Genomic DNA, 21,664 nt, shown 5'->3' with positions numbered 1-21,664 from the left:
GACTCTTTAAATGAGCCAAAGGATGTTAGACATCTAGATTCTACTGGAATTTGGTGAAAATAAGGTGTGTACCTTCTCAGAGAAAGTAGTTAATCATTCTCACTGGAGCGTGAGATCCAGGAAAAGGATTGATTAGGAAAATGCTCTGTAAAGTATATAGGGAAGGAAGCCAGCTGGTTTCTATAGAAGTGACTGTTGCACCCCAGAGAATGCAACACAGACTTATGTACCTGCTATGGAAATGGGTATGCTGATTTAGAAATGTAGTAAGAATTTTTTTGTTTGTTTTAAAGTTGTTTACAGAAGTCTTAGGGGATATTAGATGATGTGCACTGGCACGGTTAGCTGTCATAATGCTAATTGCTTTAGGAAAATGAAAATATTTACCTGTATGTAGAACTGAATAGATTTGCAGGGTATATTTATTTAATACGCTCCCTTGAGGCTGTGCTTGGTATAATGAGTCTTCTGATGGGATTTGAATTGAACCAGACTAGAACCAACAAAGGAGGCTATTGCGGCTCAGTCAGGTTTGAGAAATGCTTTATATGCAGCCATGCCTGTGTAGAACAGCTTTCAATGAAGATGTGAACGCTAATAATTCAGTACGGAAACATCTTGAAACCAACAGCAGCCTTGCTGTATAGTAAATGCGCAGTTTGCTAAATTAAGCCTTCGTGTCACAGGGCAAGTATGTCCTCTCCTCAACTAACGTGGAATTGCTTATTTCTGTCTTTTGAGGAAAGTCTGTCCTCCCCCCTGCCCCCCGAAGGTCTGGGAAATGCCATGCCCTGGTACGCAAGCACCTTGCTGTGGATTTTTGCCGAGGGCCAATGCCATGCCCTGCTAAGCAAGCACCTTGCTGTGGATTTTTGCCGAGGGCCAATGCCATGCCCTGGTACGCAAGCACCTTGCTGTGGATTTTTGCCGAGGGCCAATTTTGGCGCCTTGCTTAGTGCCCTCCCGCGGGCGGGTCCGTGGCCGGAGCACCCTGTGGTGCGCTGCTGCTGGACCTGCCGCAGAACGGAGCTCCTTTCCTGGAGTCTCTGCTCCTATCAAGCAAGTATCGGAACATCTGTGTTTGCAGCCCTGGTGGATCCAGAGGAAAGCTTGGACAAGGTGACCCTGAGTGTCTTTGAACGAGAAGAAGCCTTGCTTTTACTGTTTTATACGTCAGCTCCACACTCCAAATCGAACTGCTTTTTTCGATGCTTGAAGTTAGCACTGCTGCCACTTGGGATGCTTTCTGTTTTGCATGGGGTCCTGAGCGGTTTCTAGAAGGTCTGATCTTCCTTTTGCAGCCTGGGGGGTTTGTAAACTGCAGAGCTGCTGGCAGCATGTGATCCGCGGAGGATTTCTCGCAGTCCAGGCTCCCTTGTTCAGCTTGACCTCCGGTGGTCTGTGAGGCACAGCCTGCTCACACAAACAAGTTTCTGCTGCTCTTCAGAGAGCCACAGTGCAGTAGCGGCTTCCTACCTTGAATCATAGCAGCAAAAAGCCCTAAACATGCAAGTGAGGAATGCCTTTTTCATACCGCTTGGAAACCAGTGAGTGTGCCGGGTATCGGTCTCTTCAGCAGGGAGCATTTCTCTGACAAAGGAGTCTAAATATTACTGTTAGCTCTGGGTTTCCTCCTTTAACCTGGTACCTTGGCCAAGTTGCTGGGCAGCTGAAAGGCCAAAAGGGCCTTGCCAAGTGCATGGGCATGATATTCCCCAACCACAGGCAAGCTGTAGAGAGCAAACCATGCTGTGTGGAGCCTTGCTGTTCCCAGAGGCAGCAGGGGCCGAGTCCCAGCCTAAGTAAATCTTCCTCAAAAAAAGAGCTGCTTCTCTGTTCCCCAAGCCAGGATCCTGACTCATGGATGTTCCTCCTCCTCCATACCAGAGGTCTCTCGCAGGAATAGGACAGCAGCGTTCACTCAGCCCAGAAGTTTGCACCTACTAGTCCCATTCTAAGGGTTAATAACCTTACAGAGAGTGAATTGCTTCTGTGACTGTCCCAGCTTCGCTTCTGCTTCAACTATGTTGTGAGAGCGCGAGGGGTATGTGCCCTTCGCTGTTCGGCACTGAAAGGAGAGTCTCTGTTGTGTGCCAACACAAACTGATGGGTCTTTATATTCCCTTTAAATGGGTAATAAGTGTCTGGATCCTTGAAGCAGCTCGGAAGATTTCTTCCTATTTGCTGAATAGGAAACTTAGTCTTGCAAAGCACTGCGTTGCCCCAAGTTATGGCTGCTCTCACAAGTCAGCCTCCTCGTTTCTTTGCTGGAAGAGGCTTCAGTTGTTTATTTGCTTGGCTGCCTCCAAGGGCAGGGTCCGCATCCTGCCCTTCCTTCGCTGCGGTGGGAGGCAGGCTGTCTCTGGCTGTGGAACCGGGGGGGTTCGTCTGTCCTGTATCGACAGCATCTGCTGTGAACGCTGACCCTTGCTCCTGGTGAGTGTCGAGAGGCTGTAGCAGAGCAGAAGGGAAGTCTGGTGACGGTTGGTCCCCTCCTCCCTCTTTTCCAGTTTCTTGAACCACCTCAGCTTGCTGGGTTGGAGTTTGTGTTGAACCAAACCGTGCTAACCACACACGAAGTGCGTAGGCGTTGTCTCTTGAGCCACATTTGCTTTGATCCTCTCCAAGCCTAACAAAAATAAGTTTTTTACCGTTGCAAATGCTCCAAATTCTCCTCCTGACATTGGGCTCAAGTGGCCTTCAAACCCAGGCACTAGGGGGGCTGCAACAGATGTGCCCTTGGTGCTGCCTTCTCTGGGGATGCCCCAAAATGAGGGCAGTGAAACCCTGGGCACGTGCTGTTCCCAAGCCCTGGGGCAATCGCTTTCAAGTCTTCAGCGGTGACTCTGGCTTTCATGCGTGCAGCACCCTGGGGCAGGCATCCTGGGTCTGCTCGGAGGGGTGTGGGTCTGGGAGTCTCAGCAGCCAAGATGCACGTTGTACCTTCTTTGAGCTGTGTGAGAGAAGGGGAAAAGGCAAGGTGGTGATCTGGAATAACTTGCTTCCATCTCCTTTGGGACTTCACTTAGGAACTTCATTGCTTACCTATAGGTTAAAGGATCTTAGGCCCCAGCAGCTCTGTAAGCGGTAGCTGGGAGCTGTATCCCTCTGTGATACCTCAGGCAGGCATTTTCATCTGCTGGCGGATCGGGATGCTGGCACCCTGCTTCCCTGATGCCACGTTCAGCGGCCTCTGAATCATTTCAGCAGTATCGTTTCAGGTATGGTGCTTCTTATCCGTGGGATGTTTGCTGGAGCTGTTTAGAATACCGGGATTCCCAGCCAGGCTTTTAAAAATGCCTTGTTTTATTGATTTCTGAGGGTGTAACGGTGCTGCTCAACTATTTGTTCTCTTTTATCCCCAGACAGGGGCACAAGGATGCATTCCAGCAGAAAAAAAAAAGCATTCCTGCTCATGTTAGGGAGGAAATGAGTAACGCTGTATGGAAAAGACAACTCTTCAGTAATTAAAGAGAAATTAGTTGATAATTCTTAACATAGGGAAAGGTTTCTTTTTCCAGAGCTTCTGCTGGAACGTTGTTCCCACCCAAGGGCCTGTTTTGAAGCCAGAGGTCCCTGTATCTGATTTACCTTGGCCTGGGGAGCTGTGCCACCACCATTGCTTATCTTGGTGCCCACAGGGTCAGGGAGGGTCTGTAGCCGTTGCATCAGTCAGCGTTTATTGTAGTGCATGGGTGGGGGACGGCTGGCATCTCCCTCAGGTTTGCCCTTTTTTGTATAAGCGGGTAAATCCCAGCTGGAAAAACCGATCTGCCTTTGTCTGCCCTGCGCCCAGATTTGCTCGTGCTGGCCACCGAGCGCTCGAGTGGGGCCGTGCGTGCACAAGGCTTCGCGGGGGGCTGTTCGGCAAGGGCCGGCCGCGGGGGTGCGAGAGCTGGCAAAGAGCTGGTGCCGCGTGAGGAGCGAGGAGCCGGAGCTGGTGTTCTGAGGGGCTCCCCTGGTGTGGTTTCACGCAGCACTGTACCAGCTACTAGGAAGAAAAGTAACTCTATTTCAGCCGAAACCAGGACATCCCCGCAAGGAAAGGGGTGTTAAAGGCACGCCACATCAGTGACTACCACCCCCACGGCACCCTCCGTCGTGCCGGCTTTCTCATGATGGGTTTTCTGGTGTTCTCATGGCTGTCGGCCCTTTCTGCTTCGGAACGTGCCGTGCTGTGGTCAGCCTGGCCTGAGCCCAGCGCAGAGCCCTCTCCCACCACGCGGGGTCGGTTCCCCTTCTGCCCGAATCCTACCCCTGTCCCTCCCGCAGCCCAGGCAATACCTTTCTGTTCGGCTGCGTTGGGGACTGAGCGCTGCGTGCAAGTCTCTCCATTGTCTCTGTTCATTTTAATAAATTTCTTCGTGTAACTTTGGTTGTTGCCTTTGGTTCCTGAAAGGCACTTGCGGGTGGCTTTTTAATTTAAGTTTGGTTTTAGTTGGATTGAATGATGGAAGGGAAATGCATTTCTCTGCAGGAAAGCCTGAAGTAGACAGTATGTATTTACTTGTAGCGGTAGAGATGAAAAGTTGTTAGATCCCCACTCTTATTTGAAGCAATTCTTTAGGGGTGACTCAGTTCTGCAAAAAAGCACTAACAACTGAGCGGTTGCCTGAATGACCAACTGCACAATAATGCTTGTCATTTGCTGACATCGAAACAGCGGTGTGATATTAATAATGCCCTTTTTTTTTTTTTTCTTTTCCCCCCTATGCTGGCGATCTAGTTTGGATCTTCTTTATTTTTCTTCCTTCTCAAAATATTGCAGATCTTCCTCTAAACAATCTGTGAGTCCAAAAGGTCCGACTGGAAGCCCAGGGCTCAGCCGCAAGTGAGCGGCACTTGCTCCCCCAGCGCACGGCTGGAGCTGGCAGTCTGTGGGACCGTCTAAGGCTGTTTGCAGGCTTTAGTATTGCCATTTAGTGAGAGATGCGTGGGTTGGTGCTTTCTTCTTGTCGGCTCTGTTGTGGGTTGGTTTTGCTTACCAACAAATGTACTCCAGTAAAAACCGTAATGAAAAACAACTCTAAAGATGCTTTCTGCAAGTACAGCTTACTCCAGGTCAGGAGGAAAACAAGCTGTATTGATAAAAGCACCTGGGGCTCTGTAGTGGCCGTGGCAGTTGTGCCTTCACCCACAGGACGGAGCAGCAGAGAGCTTTAGAGCAGGCAGGCTCTTGGCGTACACCGAGTAGGATGGGACAACCTTCACAAGCCAAAGAGCCTCAAGTTCAGTTTTGCCTGGTTTTGCTGCTGGTTTTTTTTTTATTCTGCTGTTTACAGGAACAGGGAGTGAGCTGGGACCTAGAAATAAGTGTGCCAGAATGTCCTGTGAGCAGGAGAGGTGGGCTTTGAGTCATTCGTAGCTCTCTGAGCTGGGTGAGGGGCTGAGGATGCGCGCTGCAACAAACCTCGTGGGTTTTTGGTGAATTCCCGCATAGTCCAGGCAGAAAAGCCTCCGGGGAGCAAGTGCTCAATTTCAGGACTGGAATTCCCTAATGGAGATGAAAATACCCCTTTCATGCCACAGGCCTGGGGTGTCTTCGCTGGCTTAAGAAGGCGGTGTGTGCAAGGCAGAGCCAAGCAATACGTTCCCGCCCATACGCAGCCCTCCGAAGACGAGCTGTGCAAGGAGGTTTTCTTTGTTCTGGAAATCCATGGGAGAGGTGTCTATGCTTGCAGAGGGCTTTTTCCCTTTTTTTCTTCTTTTTTTTGCTGCTGAATTTGGAAAGTGCCTTTCTTCCCTCTTCTCTTTGTGAGGGCTGCAAAGGTTTTCTCAGCTCGTTGTTTATGCTTCCTGCAAGCTAAATAACAAGCAGGCTGTGTATGCGTGTATGAATTGGTTCCTGTCCAAGCGGTGGGTGTCATTAAGGGAAAGGGCATTTAGGTTTCTGTTTAGTGACACAAAGACAACATCAAAGGTGACAGAGCCCCAAATTTGCCCCCAATATACTCCGTCCCTCTCTCTTGTTACACAGTGCCGTCCTGCTCTTGAGTGTTTGCAGAGAGTTTGTAAGTGGCCCCTGCTATTCCCTCTCAATATTTCACTGAGAAAAAGATGCTGAAAAGGGACTGATGCGAATCGATTTTGTAGCTGTGGTCAACAGCTGCTGGGGTGGAAAAGGGCTATGGTCCTCCCTTCCCAAGCGCTCATCCTTCCACTCGGAGGGGGTGTTGGACATAAGGTCCTTTTGGTCCTGTTGCCTTCTTTCTCGTGGGATCCCAGTGCCTTGGATGCGGGAAGATTTGCAACCCCAGCACCTCTGCCCTCTTCCTGACACTGACCTACACAAAACTGTCCGTTCTCAGCATCACGCAGGTCTGGCTCCAGCTGAGGTACCACATCCAGGACAACAAGTATTTCCATGGGAGCCCTGAGTGACGGGGGGACGAGGGGAGGTGTGGGGTGTGTGGCTCCTGCTGTCAGGGCAGCCTCTGGGGAGCGGGCGCCGCGGGGAGGACACTGCCGGCACACTGACCGGGATACTAGATAGATATTAGATATAGATAGTATTATATTATCTATATATTAGATTATTATATTATAGATATATAATAGATTTATAGTAATCTATATAAAAATTATTATATTATAATATAATATTACATTATCTATACTATAGATAGATATATTATATATAATATAATATATATAAAATAGATATTAGACCGGGATATATAGAACCGGTGTGTGCTCGCGGCTATGGGTACGTGCCTACGAGAGCTCTCATCCCACTGTTTTACCAGAGATGTTTCCTTAGGTTTTCCCTGCTGTGTTCTGGCTAACAACATGGTGCTGGTTTTATTGCCATTAGGCATTCAGTGGAAACGTTATGTGTGGCCTTTGGCAGCTTTGCGTTGTCCCTGAGCTCCATTAAGCTCCATTAGAGGCAGTCGTTCCTAAGCCAGTAGCAGTTTTGCGGCACGGTTAAGTGCTGGCCCTGCAGATGGTGGATTTATGAAAGGGTGTCACTCTTGTGATGTCAGGAATACAGGGCTTGGAAATGCTGGGATTCCTGTTTACCATCTGTTTCCATGGCCCTTCCCTAATAGACCTCTCCTCCTCCAGAATTCAAGGATCTTTAATCAAAACTGTTTGGCTTGTGGTGGGAGGGAGGAAATCCCAAATTGTGGAGGAGGGGGTGACATTTCTTGACCTTTTCTATGTGTATCTCAGAGACAAACACACTCTAATGAGTGTGCATGTACTTATGTTTGTAGGTTTAGTCTTTGGGTGTATTTCCTCACGCAGGCACTCAGCGAGATGCTAGGTCACGCATTTCTCTGCAGCAATCGAGATAAACTTGCAAAGCCTTTGGGGGGACAGCGTGTTAGCTAATCTGATCCACAGGCAGCTGCGTACAAGAAACTGGCTTACTAAATGTTTCCAGATACGTTCCTCTTGAGAACCCGCATTTCACTTTGCTTGGAAAACGAAGTGTTGCAGTTTTGAGTCGTTTGGTTCAGAACGGTGCCGCAGACCTGCCCGCCCGTGCAGGAACCTTACGGCGTCGTCCTTGACCCTGAAGGGAGTTTTGAGCGTGCAGCCTGTTCTCTTGCAGTTGGTGCTGCCCAGAAACGCTCGGTAAGCTGGCTTTGTTATCAGACAGCATTAGTTGTGGCTCATCTTCTCCTCTTTGCTCATGAAAAATATTACAGCAGTCCCATGCAGAAATGTCTGCTGGAGCATGATCTGAAACTGAGCAATACTTTCAGAATTGAGTGGCTCGCAGTTTGGGGCGCTCTTTGTGTGACTTGTGAGATTACTCAAAAGAGCCTGGCATTTAGAAAGTGGATTTTCAGTAGCTTCTGAAAAATGGAGACATAAAACTGGTGCCACATGGGAAATCATCGGTCTAGTGTGCATATTTAGTACACATTAAAGACGGGGGAAACACCAGTTCTTACGATTCCATCAAGAAAACTTGATTAAGACTGATAGCATCAGAAATGAGGTCAGTAGATGGTTTGATGACGCTTAAAATACAAAGACTACATGAAAGTAGCACACAATATGATGAAACATTTTTCCCCTTAGGGTGAGCTGTCTCTCTTTTCCTTTTCTAGTATGGCCTGTGAGGTATGGACACCAACAGCACTGTTGCTTTCCAGCAGCGTGCAAAGCAGCGTTGCCGTTGCTGCTGCTTCCCTGGCTACGCAGCGGTCCTGCGCGGAGAACTTTGCTTTTGCCACAGCAGTTGTGTGGTTCGGGTCATCTTCCTCTCTGCTCCTGGGAAAGATGGCTGCGGCACTGCAGCTTCAGCTGTGACTCCTTGGGGTTAAAAAGCAGCTGCTTCACCTTACGTTGAAGAGTCAAAGCTGCCTTAGCTCGGGCTGGAGCAGACTGGCTATTTTCTGTGGACTGGGCGAAGAGGGAGATCCTGGAACATGCACTTGCCACTGTGTTTGCACCAACACTTAAGAAATCCTCTCGTAGCATAAGGGCTCATCACTGCTGCAGTGTATTGCAGACCAGAGCGTGCCTTTCCTTCCCGGACAGAGCCTCGAAGGAAAGCCTTTCTTCTCTCCAGCTCTGAGCATCCCCTCTTCATAACAGACTGTAAATGGGAGAGACGAAGGCCTGAGGCTTGTGTTCTTGCTGGGGAGAACAAGAGGTTTAGTGCTCTTGATATTGGAGCTTTTTCTGGTTTTCTTTCATGAAGCATGCCGGGAAGCCCTTAAAGAAATGGCGTAAGTGCCCTCGGGGAGGCAGGTCTTTTCTTGGGTTCATTTGCCAACAACATGACAGCTCAGAGGGCATGAGCTTGGTAGGTGCTGGGTGGGAAGCAGCCGGCCAGGATCAGACCTGGAACCAGAAAAGTCAAAACTGTTTTCTCAGCCCGTGGTTTATCCAGAGAGGGGAATCTCCTGTCTGTGCTGCAGCAAGCACGCAGGGCTCTTGCTTTTGCCTGAGCGTAGGGAGAGGAGGACAAAGTCCTTAGGGAAAGAGACCTCTCTTGATGGATGTCTGAGAAGACTTTCTCCGTGGTACCGTCTGAACGGCGGGCTTTCCTGCGTGAAAGCTGTTCCTGCGACGCGGTGGGGTGGAAGGCGGGTGTGCTGCCCGATAGGATCAGGGCTCTGCCTGCCTCGCAGGTGGGAAGGTAGTGTCTGCCCCTCGGGCAGCAGGGAAGGCAGTCGGGGCAGGCTGGGGCTCATTACCGTTTCACATGTCACTTTTGCACTTTGCAGGTGGTTTCATCCCAACATCAGCGGAATTGAGGCAGAGAAGCTGCTCCTGACCAGGGGTGTCCATGGCAGCTTTCTGGCTCGACCCAGTAAGAGCAACCCAGGAGACTTCACTCTCTCCGTCAGGTAAGCAGACAGCAGCAGAGGAGGACTGGAGGAAGGGGCTGTCTCGAACTCCCCAGCACACCCTGCTCCGACTAACGTGTGTGCAAGGGGAGAGGCGTAGCCCAGAGATGCCCTCTCTGCAGTACCACTGGAAGTTGAAGGGTCGCTGAACTCTCCCCATCGCTGCAGAGGCTGTGCTAAAAGCCGCACACTGCTTTCCCCCGGTTTGTTCATCCCTGTGGGTTTCACGTGCCCCTGTCCTAGCAGGGTTGGCCCCTGTCCTAGCAGGGTTGCGGCATGGGTTTCTGGAGCTGTTGTTGCCAGAGGAAGGAAGATAACGAGCCCACTTACATTTCTGGGGAGAGCATGTTCAATCCCAGCAGGGATGAATCATCTCGCTCCAATTTCGAAGGAACTTAATGTAGCTGCCTTTGGGAGAGACTCGTTTTCTGTGTTTGTAAGGGATCCCAGGAGCAGCCCCATAAGAGAGGGAGCTTGCTGACCAGCCTCGCAGGCTGTGTTCCCAGACAGCATCGTGTGCATCACCTTTAAAGTGCTCTTGTGTTCTTTGGGACCCAGGCAATTGCAGAAAGGAAAGCTGCAGTTTTGCTGCCAGTCTTTGTGAATGTCGTCCCTTGTGAAGCGATGGAGCAGATGCACTGGGTAGAACTCTCTGGAGGTGAAATAAAGGGAAGAGGCAGGGAGTAACATTGACCCAATGAGGCCCTGAGATAAAAGGAGCAGGCTGTGGGTTCTAGGCGTGAACCTTCCGTGAGCGCCATCCAGCTGGTGCCTTGCAGGGAAATAGCTCAGCAAAGGTTTCTCCAGGCACTTGTAACGCAGACCTGTTTTTTGTGGTGGCTTCTGTTTAAATTTAAACAACCCTCATTTTGTTTAGGAAACTCCAGTGAGTTTATAAACCCTTTGACCACCAGTGTGTTTAGAGAAACTTTGTGCAAACGACAACAGGGACAGAGCGTTTCCACCTGGCAGGGCACTGCCATCGAGTGGGATGTCAGCAGCGCCAGCGCGGTCTCAGCCTCGGTCCCTCCCTGCGCCCCGCTGCCAGAGCTGCTGGCGTGGCAATGCCGACTGGCTCCGGAGACACCTTACCCTCTCCTTGTTGCCTTAACCGCTCAGATAAAACCCTTCTTGGCCTTATTTCTTCCCCCCCTTGCAATTGTCGCTGGACTTGAACCTGCACTCCTCTCTGCCAAGTGCAATCAATCATTTCGCAGGTTGGCAAGCGGGAGGGTTTGCAGCTGCCTTATTTTTTAAATGCTTCCTTTTGTGCTGGGGAACACAACCCAGCAGTCTGACCCTTTGCCTCTCCGATGGCTCTGACCGACCGCAGCTCCTCACGCTACGGAGCAGCACAGCCGAAGGGCAGAAAGCCCGGCTTGTCCTGTGCGTTGGCTGGGCAGGGAGGGTCTGGATCTGCCTTCACGAGCTCCCCGGTAATCTTGCAATCAGAAGTGGCTGTGAATTAATGAGAGAGGCAGGAAGTGCTTCTAATTAGAATGGAAAATAAACTCAGGCGCAGAGAGCTGCCTTGAGCAAGCTGTGACAGCAAGGGACTACGTGTAAAACGGGGGGTTATCGTCGTGTGAGCTTGCAGTCTCTTTTCATGTAATTTTGTGAGTCAGGGTGTTGTCTGATCGTAAAGTGAAGTACTGACAGCACCTGCTTAGCCAGGCAGTGTGCAAGCAGATGCAGGCTATGGCTGTGCAACGGTGTCCTGATGTGGAAAGACAGATACCCACCAAGCAGCATAATTACCCTGAAACAGCAGGGTAAATTGCTTTGCCAGGAGAGCCAGTTCCCACGCCTGCATTACTGCACTCCTGCCTTGTGCTGTGGAGCCAGTCCACAAGTTTGCACAGTTTTCTTCCCTGAGCTCTGTCCCTGTGCCTCAGCCAAAGGCCACGTGTGTTTCTGCTGTTGGGTTTGCTGCCTTCCACCTGCGCTGGTCCGATGCATCCCCTCTTCCAGCTGTGGCACATGTTGAGACCGAGTGGATAACAGCTTGGCCTCCCGTGGAACAGCTACGGCTGGTTAGGAAGTCCCAGAGCAGTTTTATTCTTGCTATTATTTCTTTACTCCTTTCTGCTTTCTCTGTGGCAGAAAGCAGAGAGCGGGGAGGAGGGGAATGTCAGATTATTGGAGGGGGTTTGGACCACTTCCTACTGCAGGGAGACCTTTATATCGCAGTAAATGTTTAATAACAGTATCGTTTTGGCCATAAGATCGAGCCAATTAATGCCCTTAATGCATGAACGGTGCCCTGCAGTAATGAGATGCAAGTTAAGAGTAGAGCAATACAGCATGCCTTAATATCATAGTATTGAACAATACCACCACAGCCCACTGACAGATAGTAACTCAGTGGAAAGTCTGACCAACTCTCACAGTTCTGCGTTTACCAAAGCTGTGACACATCATACCATGTTTCCAGGAAAGCACATTAAACATGACACACAAGCTTAGAGGCAACGTGTTGAGCTTTGAGGCATCACGAATTGAAGACAAGGAAAGAAAGAATTATTTCATTGACTCGTTTTACCTGCAAGTTCTTGCTCCTTCCTGGCTCATCCCATCTCTACTCCATGACTTGAGGCAAGGGTTGTCCTGTAGTCTTGGGTATGGAAAATTTGCTTGGACATGGTCATTGTTAGGTAGACCAGTTTTGCTTATACTTCATCTGAGCAATATGCTCTTTTCCCACCGATGATGGCCCCAAAACATGTGCAGAAACGTTCCTGGGAATTAGAGCTGCAGCACAGAATGAGTGGCTTTATGTGCTGTGAAAACTGAAGACTTGGGCGGCTGTCTTCCCCCTTTCCCTGTTAGATTACACGCACACACAGATGGAACAATGTGTTGTTATTCTCACCTGGAATTGTATCCTGACAGAGTTTGTTGTTTGTTTGTTTTTTTTTTTAATCTCTGAACTGGACAGGTCTATATATTTTTTTTTCCTTTCTGAGAAATAAAATGTTTTCAAAGGAAACAATACAGATATCTTTGAAAAAGGACCTAAAATAGAGGTGTCAGTGGGAAAAAGTACCCCACAATCAACACCTCTTCCTCCTTCTTTCAACCCCCCTTCAGCTTCTTCAAGGGTTTTTGAAAGCCAGTGTGGGGAAAGGCAGCTCCTCTTAATTATAGAGAGGATGTGGGCTGAAAAGAAAGCAGGCGATGGAGGTTTGGCTGACCAGACCACACACCGAGTGATCATGTGCTGGTGTGTATCCAGATATGTGTCCCCGAAGAGAGGCTAGGAAATAATATTGCAGAAGTTAGGAGAAGGTTTCCATGAAACGCCGTGGTTGCTTTCCCTTTCTTTCTTTACCTCTGTGCACTCTTTCAGCCTTTACCATTACAGCAACAAGTCTTCAAAGGGCTTTGCTTTTTCAGCTCCTAAGAGAGAGGCAAGCCACATGGAGAGGACATGGTATGGTTAAAGAACAGATGATGTTTGTCCTGGTCTTAAAATAATAGAAAAAACTCTTTGAAAAATCCTCAGCTCTGAATCCAAACTGCTGGCAGCTTGTAATGGGCCAAACCTGGCTCCTTTCGTCAGCCCTTCCTCTTCTGAAACACACTCCTTCTTGGGACGTCTCCGCAGAGAAGTTCAAGAGCTTGTTCCGCCCAGAGGACCAGACACACCTGCCGTAGTCCAGGGCCAAGAGGGCTGTGTTTCTGAGGAGTCTTTGTTTGGTGTGCTGGTGGTACGTCAGTACTAGATACTGAATTTGAGATGAGCCAATAAATCCATTCTTTGGGCACTTCAGCAAATATGTGGAGCACATCACCAGGGAGGAAAGTGGTCTGGCAACTTCAGCTGAAGTGTAATGATGACGGAGGGTCATTCTGAGTAAGGCTGTAGTAACATCCGCCGCGTCTATACGTGAGCTGTCTCGTTTTGTTCCATGCATTGCTGCAGCACTGCTCTCTGCAGGTATTTTGGTGTTGCCTCAACCCAGACAATAAGACAGCTCTGTATCAGTGGGTCGCTTAACGTGGGTGATGTTCCTCCTTGCAGCGGTTGGCTCCTGCGGGTTGTGAGTGCTAGTGTTTGCCAAAGGTAACGTCAGCACTCCGACACTTTGTGCTTTCTTCAGAGTGGCTCACAAAACCTGCGCTGAATAGGACTGTCTGGAGGAATGCCTCAGCTTCTGAGCCTGGAAGGGGCTGTAAACTGGAGCTGGGCTTGCAGGAGAGCTGTGGAAGCTGTTCTGGATGGTGGAGCAGAGCCTGCTAGTTAGGGGATTTTTGGAGGATGCAAGTAGAGTTTATTTGCCTGTTGCAGTTCTGATGAGTGGCTCTTACAAAAGCGTCCTTGCCTTTCTTGTATGCTGTGTCACATCTCATTTCCTAGAGGACCTGGTACTGGGTTTGCTTTTGATATTGAGTCTTCCAAATTTTAATCGTGATTCTTAAGAAAACAGACTTCCTTTTGAAAGTGAGGGCTGTTGGGGGAGGAATATGGGTGGCCATGCAGGAAATGCCCCATGTTTCCAGCCTTCAGTGCTTGCCCGGATCTGCCAGAGCCTGTTTTCAGAAGACCAAGTATTTAGAATCGCTTCTGAAGAAAGTGAACAGCCTCTTACAGATTTGGCCAGCTCTGGGTAAATAGCCTGAACGAAAGGAAAAGGCATGTTGAAAGTTTGCCTAAGTGGTGCTTGGCCTGTGGCCACCACAGTAATGCAAATGCCAAGATGGTTAAGAACCGTCCGTTAGAGACCCTGTTAACCTGGTGGTTTTATGGGAACGGATCTTATCCTTGTTCATGGGATACAGTGCAAAGTGCTTCTGGGTAACAAAATCTTGTTAGAGCTACAGTCTCCCAGAGTATTTTCCCTATTAACACTTCCATTGAGCATTCCTGTATTTAACTGGAGGGGTTTTGGTTTTTTTTTTCCTCCAAAAGGCGTGTACAAATACACTCTGAGTACAGGTTAAGACATGCAATTAAGAGGGAGGATTTTATGTCCTATAGAATACGTACTCTGCAAAAAGGAGTAAGTCAGTACTACCGGTGTGTTACACTAGTTGAGTTGCTGCCTGTAGACAATACAGATGCAGCACAGGAAGAAAGTTGGAGAAGAATGGATGGAGGCTTGAAAGAGGCTCTTTTCTAAAACAGTTGTCCTTGTGTCACATCATAATAGCACCTCCGTATCTATTAAGGCCCTGCAATCCAGGCCTACGCAAATACTTGGTGAGAGGTATGCCTGATTCTGCTTCTTCCAAGGTAGGCGAGCCAAGTAAGGGAAGCGCTGTCTTCATGTTACGGCTAGGAAACAGAGGATGGGCCCAGAGTCACCCTGAGAGCCTGAGAAGGCACTGAACATCACATCATCAAATCTTGGCTAAGTGCTTTTGTCACAAGACCCTTCTTCCCTTAAGAAAGCACGTTCTCCTCTGACAACAATGTCTTACTTTTGTCCTGGAGTGACTTGAATTCATTTGGAAGCACATCATTCAGTTAGAGATATAATACTGACAGATGGATCCCTTTGGCTTACTTGTGCTCATGTTTGCTGCTGTTTACAAGCTTGGCAAGGCAGAGGAGTGTGTTGAAAGCCTCCTTTTGATAGCAGCCAGTTGGCAAACGGTTTCGCATCCCTTCCCAGGGCAAAAGGTTGGGTCTGTCTGGAGCAGAAAGCACCTTTAGGAACGCAAAAAGCATAAACGCCCTATAGGGAAACAGTGGCAATGTGTGAGTTCACGGAGTACTTGGATGTCCTTGGTCTCCTCTATGCACCTTCTGGAGCTCCTGACACCTTAAGTGAGCAGTAGGGCTCAGGCAGTCAGCTGGATTGCTTCTTCCCAGGAATCGGGTATGAGAATTTGAAACCCGTGCCTAATCTCTAGAATTCACTTGGTTGTATATTTGAAACTGCATGCAATTGTCAGTTGGTTCTGTTGTGTTGTACTGGTGGATAACAAGTTTTCTCTGAGAGCCCAAACTATCATCTCATTGAAAGCAAACATTCAGCGAAGTTTCTAAACGCTGTAGAAGATTCTTCTTGTTTTTCCATAGAGAGACTTCGGGGTTTTTTGGGTTGCTTTTTGCAGCTTGTCAGAGGGGTCATATATGCACGCTGTGAAGTTCTAGGCTTTCTCTGTCTGACGCAGGCAGGAAAAACACATGACCAAAAAAGACTTCTGGGGATGCAACAGGCGAATGTATTTCTGACATTTAAAGTGGCTCTTCTGCCTTCAGTGACAAAAAAGGGTCTGTTTGGGTGTTTTACAAGTCTTCTTATTGACTGTGCTCTATTGCGAAGAAGAGCAGACTGCATCTCCACTGGTGGTCACTGCAGTGTGGACACAGATTCACAAGTTGGGATATTTTGGATCAAGAAACCCTCCTGGATATCTAGCTAAGGAGTTGTGCTGATAGTGTAAAGCAGCTTAGCTTGGAACGGAGGCAACTCTCACTTGTCTGACTGCTGAGTCTGAAGCTGCCAAAAAAGCTGGCATCTGCTATTAAACAGTGCTGCATCCCTGTAGGAGAGCTGCGTGTCTGTTAGGAGTGGCCATGCCCTCCGGCACAGGGCAGCTGAGTACTTGGGCATCTCCTTTGTGCTTTATTTCACCAGCCAGCATGTCGAGAGCACAGTTTAATGGATGCTGCTACTGTGCAGTCCCGTTCTGCTGCCCAGTTTGGAGCTGCAGAGGTGACGCAAGCTTTAAGAGAAGAAAATGGGAAGGAAATGGGGATCGATCAATGCCCTTTGTGTTTAGCACGGCCTTGAGGGCTGATGGGATAAAGGACCCTGATTATCTCTCTGCTTTTCATGCCTGAAGTGCTCAAGGGCCTTGGGGGTGGGGGGGTGGGTCTGTGAACTGAGCCTTTGTGGGTCTGTAATGGGGTTGGGATGTGGGGACGGAGCTGTGGAAAGAAGGGAGCTTTTGAATCTCAGGCGAAGTGGCAAAACCACAGTTTCGTCTGCTGCCTTCTGTGCTGCACAAAGGCTCTTCGTGTCCAGCTGCTGGCGTGAATGGCCGAAGTACTTCACGTGCCAGCTTCTTTTGGAGAAGAGGCATTGTCATTGGAGCGCTGGCTGGGGTCTGAATTTCACAGCCAGTTTGCATTTCCATCTAGTGAGTTCTGCTCATACCCTTGATTGCCAAACTTTGAAGTCTCTGCCCACAGGACAGCTGGAGTTGGTGTGGCAGGCCAAGTCAGAACTCCACTTACCAGACGTACCAGGAAAAGTTAACTGTGTCTCTCTAAATACCCAGGAGTGCCACTCACCAGGTTCCTGTGTTACAGACGGTTGGGTTCTGTCTCCAAGACCTTGTTGTGAAGATGTAGTGTGACTGTTCAGGATCCAGATGCAGATTTTTGCACCTCAGGCCCATTTGTCAGTCTTTAGCTGGTTTTGTTCTCCTATTAATGTGGGTTGATGGTAATACTGTGGATGCTGTCTCCGTCTGTTCACACTCAGTTGGTTGTTGCCACTGAATTGGCGCTGACTGGAAATCACCTCAATGCCAGGCAAAGCATCCAAGGACGACTGTGTGAGCGCAAACTGGAATTGCTGATTCTACATTGACAAAGTCCTCTTTAGCAACTGGGATGGAGTACATGCGAATACGGCCATCTGTCAGGGCAGTGTTTTAGGGAGAACCGCATGTCATGCAGTGGCTGTGGCTTGAACGTGGATAAGAGTGTTGCCGTCTAATCACAAGTCGTGGCTCTAATAAAGGCAGGTCTGGAGGAGGGGCACACAGTGGCTGGGCTAGCATGCTGCTGCTGTTAATGTTTCTGTGGGCTCTTCAAGGCTTGGCACGCAGAGATCTCATTGCCAAGTTCCAGCTTGGCCTCGTCTTGTTGCCAGGCTGTTGCTGCTGTGTGCTCTAGCACGGCTCATCGGACAGTCAGCATTTAATCCGCTTGTGCACATGACAAGCCCCTCACATGCCAGAAGCCATGGCTGTTAAAATCCCCAAGGTATGTGGAAATAGCAAAATCCGTGGCAGTAGTTACCTCAAGGCAGCCACGCCTCTGGGCAACACGAGCACATCCCGGGGATGGTGGTGACCATCCCGTCACCGTGAGAGGCTGCCGTACTTCTCACAGTGCTCTCTGTGCCCTTCACCGGTCATCCCACAGTCCTGTCGATACACCGCCCCGGGCCCACGGACCTTGATGCCCTCTGCTGTCAGGCCTTTTGGGAGAGCGCGTTATTGCAAAGTCAGCGGAGTCCTCCCAGGCGGGCTTTCATGAGACCTTGCAGTGCATGGTTCCATGTAGTATTGAAGAGGATGTACGAGGGGGGAGGTCGTTTCTCACCCTACCTGAGGAGCCGGGTGTCCGTCCCGCATGTGCGAGGCAGGATGGAAAAGCAGCTGGATCCCCTTTGCCAGAGGAGAGCTCGGCCACCTTGGTGCTGCTTCAAGCGCTTGTCTAGACTGGAGGAATTTGCACAAGGTATACAAATAAAATGACACCACTGTAAACCTTGTGCAGACTTAGCGTGATACCGGGAACCTTAGTGAGTGACAAGTGCAGCGAAATGAGGCTAGCACACACCCCGGAGGTATTTAAAAGCTGGGGAGATGTGGTGCTTAGGGACGTGGTTTACTGGTGGGCTTGGCAGCGCTGGGTTAACGGTTGGACTTGATGATCTTAAAAGTCTTTTCCAACCTAAACAATTCTATGATTCTATATCCAACACCGCCCAGTTATCTGGTCTTTCACTGCATTGCTATGGGGGCTGTACCCGGCTGCAGAAAGAGAGCAGAAATGGGGGCTCCTGAGAGCCCCAGAGCCCCTGCCATGGATCCAGCTCTTCCTTCCATTTAACCTTGTGCACGGACCACTGTAGCTTTTCTAATTCCCCACTCCGTGAAATGGCTTTTCTGTCTGACCTGGTATGCTGCTTATACCACCTTGAGTCTCCTGCATCTCACTGTCACGGTTGCTTTGGCAACAAATTGAGGGAGGCTGGGAGCAGCTCAGCATGGTAAAGAACAAGAAATTTGCCCAGATTTACGAATTTCTCTCCGACTCAGCTCGTCCGTCAAGCAACGGGCTTCCAGCCGTGTCTCCCCGGCTCAAAGGGGGGCTGCTGCTAAGCGCATTTAAAATGCAATTAACCTGCCTCTCGGAGGTGAGCGTGGCCTTCGGAGGAAGGAGGCTGGGCTTGGCCGGGGTGAGGGGGCTCCTGGGCCAGGCTGATAAAGGCACCCAGCCATATTCCCTTGAGCCTGGAGGGCACCCCTGGAGAGGGGAAAGCATTAACCCTTTTGATATGGTTTATAGGGTTTGCGAATACCGGGTGATATATTGGTTTGGGTGATATTTTTTTCCTGTTGTTGTTTGTTTGGTTGGTTTTTTTAAACTAATTAGATGGTAGCGAGTATACCTGTGCATAGATAACCATTCACTGTAAACCAGAATTGAGGTCAGAGCCTCATCCAGCTGAGAGGGTAAGTGGTGTAGGAAGGGGAAGGGATGGCAGAGGACGAATTATTCACCTCCTTTGTGTGAGGTGGTCTGGGAAGCAGAGCGGGCTGGGAGCTTGTGAGGTGCAGAGTCAGTTCTTGGCCGGGTCACCTTGGCCAAGGAGCATCCATCCCTTCCCCTGCTGCAGAAGTGCGGCCAGCACGAGCGGCATCTGAGTGAGCGGAGAGCGCGTGGTGCAGCTGAAAGATGTAGGCGGTGGTCAGGAGGCATCTGGACCCTGAAGGCCCGTGCTGGGTTTCCATTCTCTCATGCTTACTGTCTTGTTTGCCTTCCTTCCTCAGAAGAAACGATGAGGTGACACACATTAAGATCCAGAACACAGGGGATTACTATGACCTCTACGGAGGTGAGAAGTTTGCCACCCTTGCCGAGCTGGTGCAGTACTACACGGAGCAGCAGGGGCTGCTGCGGGAGAAGAACAGCAATGTCATCGAGCTGAAGTACCCTCTCAACTGCCAGGACCCCACCTCGGAGAGGTAAGCCGTGCTCTCTAACAGCCTCTCCCGGTGGTGGTGACGCTGTCTTCCCAGCTGGCTCAGACCCTACAGCGGCACCTGGCCTGGGTTTGGAAAGCAGCCCGCAACAGAGTGTGTTTGGGTGCGATTTAGCTTTCGTGACCCAAAAGCTGCACATCTCTGGGATATGGCTCCCTAGCCGCTCTGCGTGCAGAAGCTGGCTAGATAACATTAGCAAGGCCCAGAAGCTGATCGTTGCTCAGTGTCAGCGTGTGCTGATAAGCTCTCTCTAGCTCTTAGGCAACTGGGAACACGAGCAGTATGAGTCCATCTGCAAAGGGTCCTGCAGGGGTGTCCTAGGAGGCATGCAGCTTTGGTTTTAAAAGAAACAAAACACATGTGAGTGACTTGTGTCTGCCTGCAGAGTGGGGGCTAGGAATGCCCTGAAAAAAGTCTTCCCCCATCCCATCTCCCTCTGTAGCCGCTCTTCATCCCAGCAGCAACACACTGCTGTCTTCCAGGGATGGGGGTGGCCGACTTGCTGTGAGAAGCGGCTTGCCTCAGGATGCTTCCACCAGCCCATTAGTGACCTTCTTTCCTCCCCTCCATCTGTGACACTCCAGTGACCCCTTTTTTCCTTTTCCTCCCCCTCGGTTTCCCCAGTGTCACATGCAGCGGCTGACATGGTGGCTTGGAAAGGGGAACGCCTGGTCAGGCGGCTGGCGATGCCAAAGCGGGCCACTAATTACTCTAACTTTAGCAGCCGGGGTAAGGCGAAGCTGTGACTAGTCTCGCTTCCTGAAATGGAGCAGAGGGGCTCCCCTCCGCGCCGTCATGTGAGCCGGCTGGGCCCAGGCGCTGGGAAGTCCCTCCAGCTCATGTGCTCCCTTCTTGCCAGGGAGGTTTCTTTGCTCCTTCCAGATTGCAGCGTGAAAAGCGGCCGGGCAGCCGCTCACGTTAGCAGAAGCTCTGGAAAAGTGGAAACCCCCTTCAGCTGGGTTTCCCCCTCTTCTCCAGCCAAGGAAAGTCTGGCTTGGCAAGGAAGCTCCATAAAGATTTCTGCTCCAGACCACGCATCTGGTGGCATCAGGGAGAAGAGAGGGGAAAAGGGTCCAAGTCCTCTAAATATACGAAATGACGACGGTGTCAGAATATAGCGGGATGCGTCAGGGTAGCAATGTTTCCAAGACCTGGGCCTGAGTAGCAGCAGTGCTGTAAGCAGGCGCTGGGGTACTTCGCCCGAGGTGGGCCATTCTGCCCCCTGCAGCAGGACAACTCCTGCAGCCCCGTGATCCTAATGCCTTCTCAGGCCTGCAGAGAGGAGTGTTGCTATTTACAGGTCTTCCCAGTCAGGCTTGAAATGGTTGCCTTTGCAGCATGCCGAGTTGGGACTCAAAAGGCCCAGCATCACTGGCTGCTGTTCTATAAACCTCGTCCTCTGGGACAAAGTTGCTGAGATGTGACATGATGCCATTGCATTGCCCCTGGAAGGTTATTTTGAGCCTCTCTGAATTCCTGGCAGCTTGGCTGGCCGGCCAGGAGCCAGCATCTTCAAAGTGGGACCTGTGGCATCTGCCCAGAGCCATGGCTGAGTGTTGATGGAGTATGGGGGTCGAAGGCTCCGAGGCAAAGAGAAAGTCCGCTTCACTCCAACCTGTTATTTGTATCTGTGGAAGGCTGTAGCAGAGTGCTAGCCCATGACGCATGCCTGCCCCGGACAGCTGCTGTGCGGGTAGGTGAGGGATGCTGCCTTGCTGAGCTTCTGTGCAGCGAAGGCCAGTGAGCTGCCTAGCCAGAGCACCACGCCAGCACGGCGGTGCTGCAGCTCCGGCTGCAGAGGGCATGCCCGGGAACGGGCAGGTGATCGCGTGCTTAACCCCAAGGCATTGTGGCAAGGCTGCTACAGGCTTCTGACCGAGCCGGTTGAAAGATAGCCTGCATTTCACTGGGACTGCAGCGTTAGTGTGTCAGCAGACCAAGAGGAAAGGATTATGAGAGATTAGATGGAGAAACAGGGGCACGTGCATGCAAGATCTACACAGACGGAGAGGTGGAGCAACTCGTGCCTGAGCAGTGAGGCTTGGGAAGAGCTGAGCACAAACCGCTGCGCGTTGTAATCGGCACTGGCCGGAGACGCGGCTGCGGGCAGGGCTGGAGGAGGAGAAGCCTCCTGGGCACGGTGGGGAACCCGGTTTTGCCACTCCAGACTCCTGTTCTTCCTCAGCCGGACCTGAGCTGAGGTTAGTGGCCTGGGAGGGGAGCAGCAGTAACTACAGCTAGGAGGACCCTTCTGAAAATCCTTCCCAAGCTGTGTCAAAGCATCTTGTTCCTGGTCAGTGTTGTCCGCGCTCTGTGTCTGACGCTGTCTGACTACAGCCTGCCGACTCCAAGTGTTCTGCTTTTTCTTCCATATTAAAAACATAAAGGAA

The 21,664-nt window shown here is 50.4% G+C and overlaps 1 protein-coding gene across 2 annotated transcripts in view; it reads left to right on the top strand.

Moving 5' to 3' along the window:
- LOC309598472 (tyrosine-protein phosphatase non-receptor type 11-like) overlaps window positions 1–21,664 on the top strand; it is a 59,879-nt gene that overhangs the window by 27,964 nt on the left and 10,251 nt on the right. For both annotated transcript variants that reach the window (XM_082329098.1, XM_082329099.1), the window contains exons 2-3: window positions 9,192–9,314; window positions 19,062–19,256. In XM_082329098.1, the coding sequence (XP_082185224.1) occupies window positions 9,192–9,314; window positions 19,062–19,256 (318 nt within the window). The remainder of the gene's footprint in view (window positions 1–9,191; window positions 9,315–19,061; window positions 19,257–21,664) is intronic.

The sequence above is a fragment of the Platalea leucorodia genome, assembly GCF_965183815.1.
Source record: "Platalea leucorodia genome assembly, chromosome: 17".
Taxonomy (NCBI): domain Eukaryota; kingdom Metazoa; phylum Chordata; class Aves; order Pelecaniformes; family Threskiornithidae; genus Platalea; species Platalea leucorodia.
This window is presented reverse-complemented; position numbering and strand designations above follow the sequence as displayed.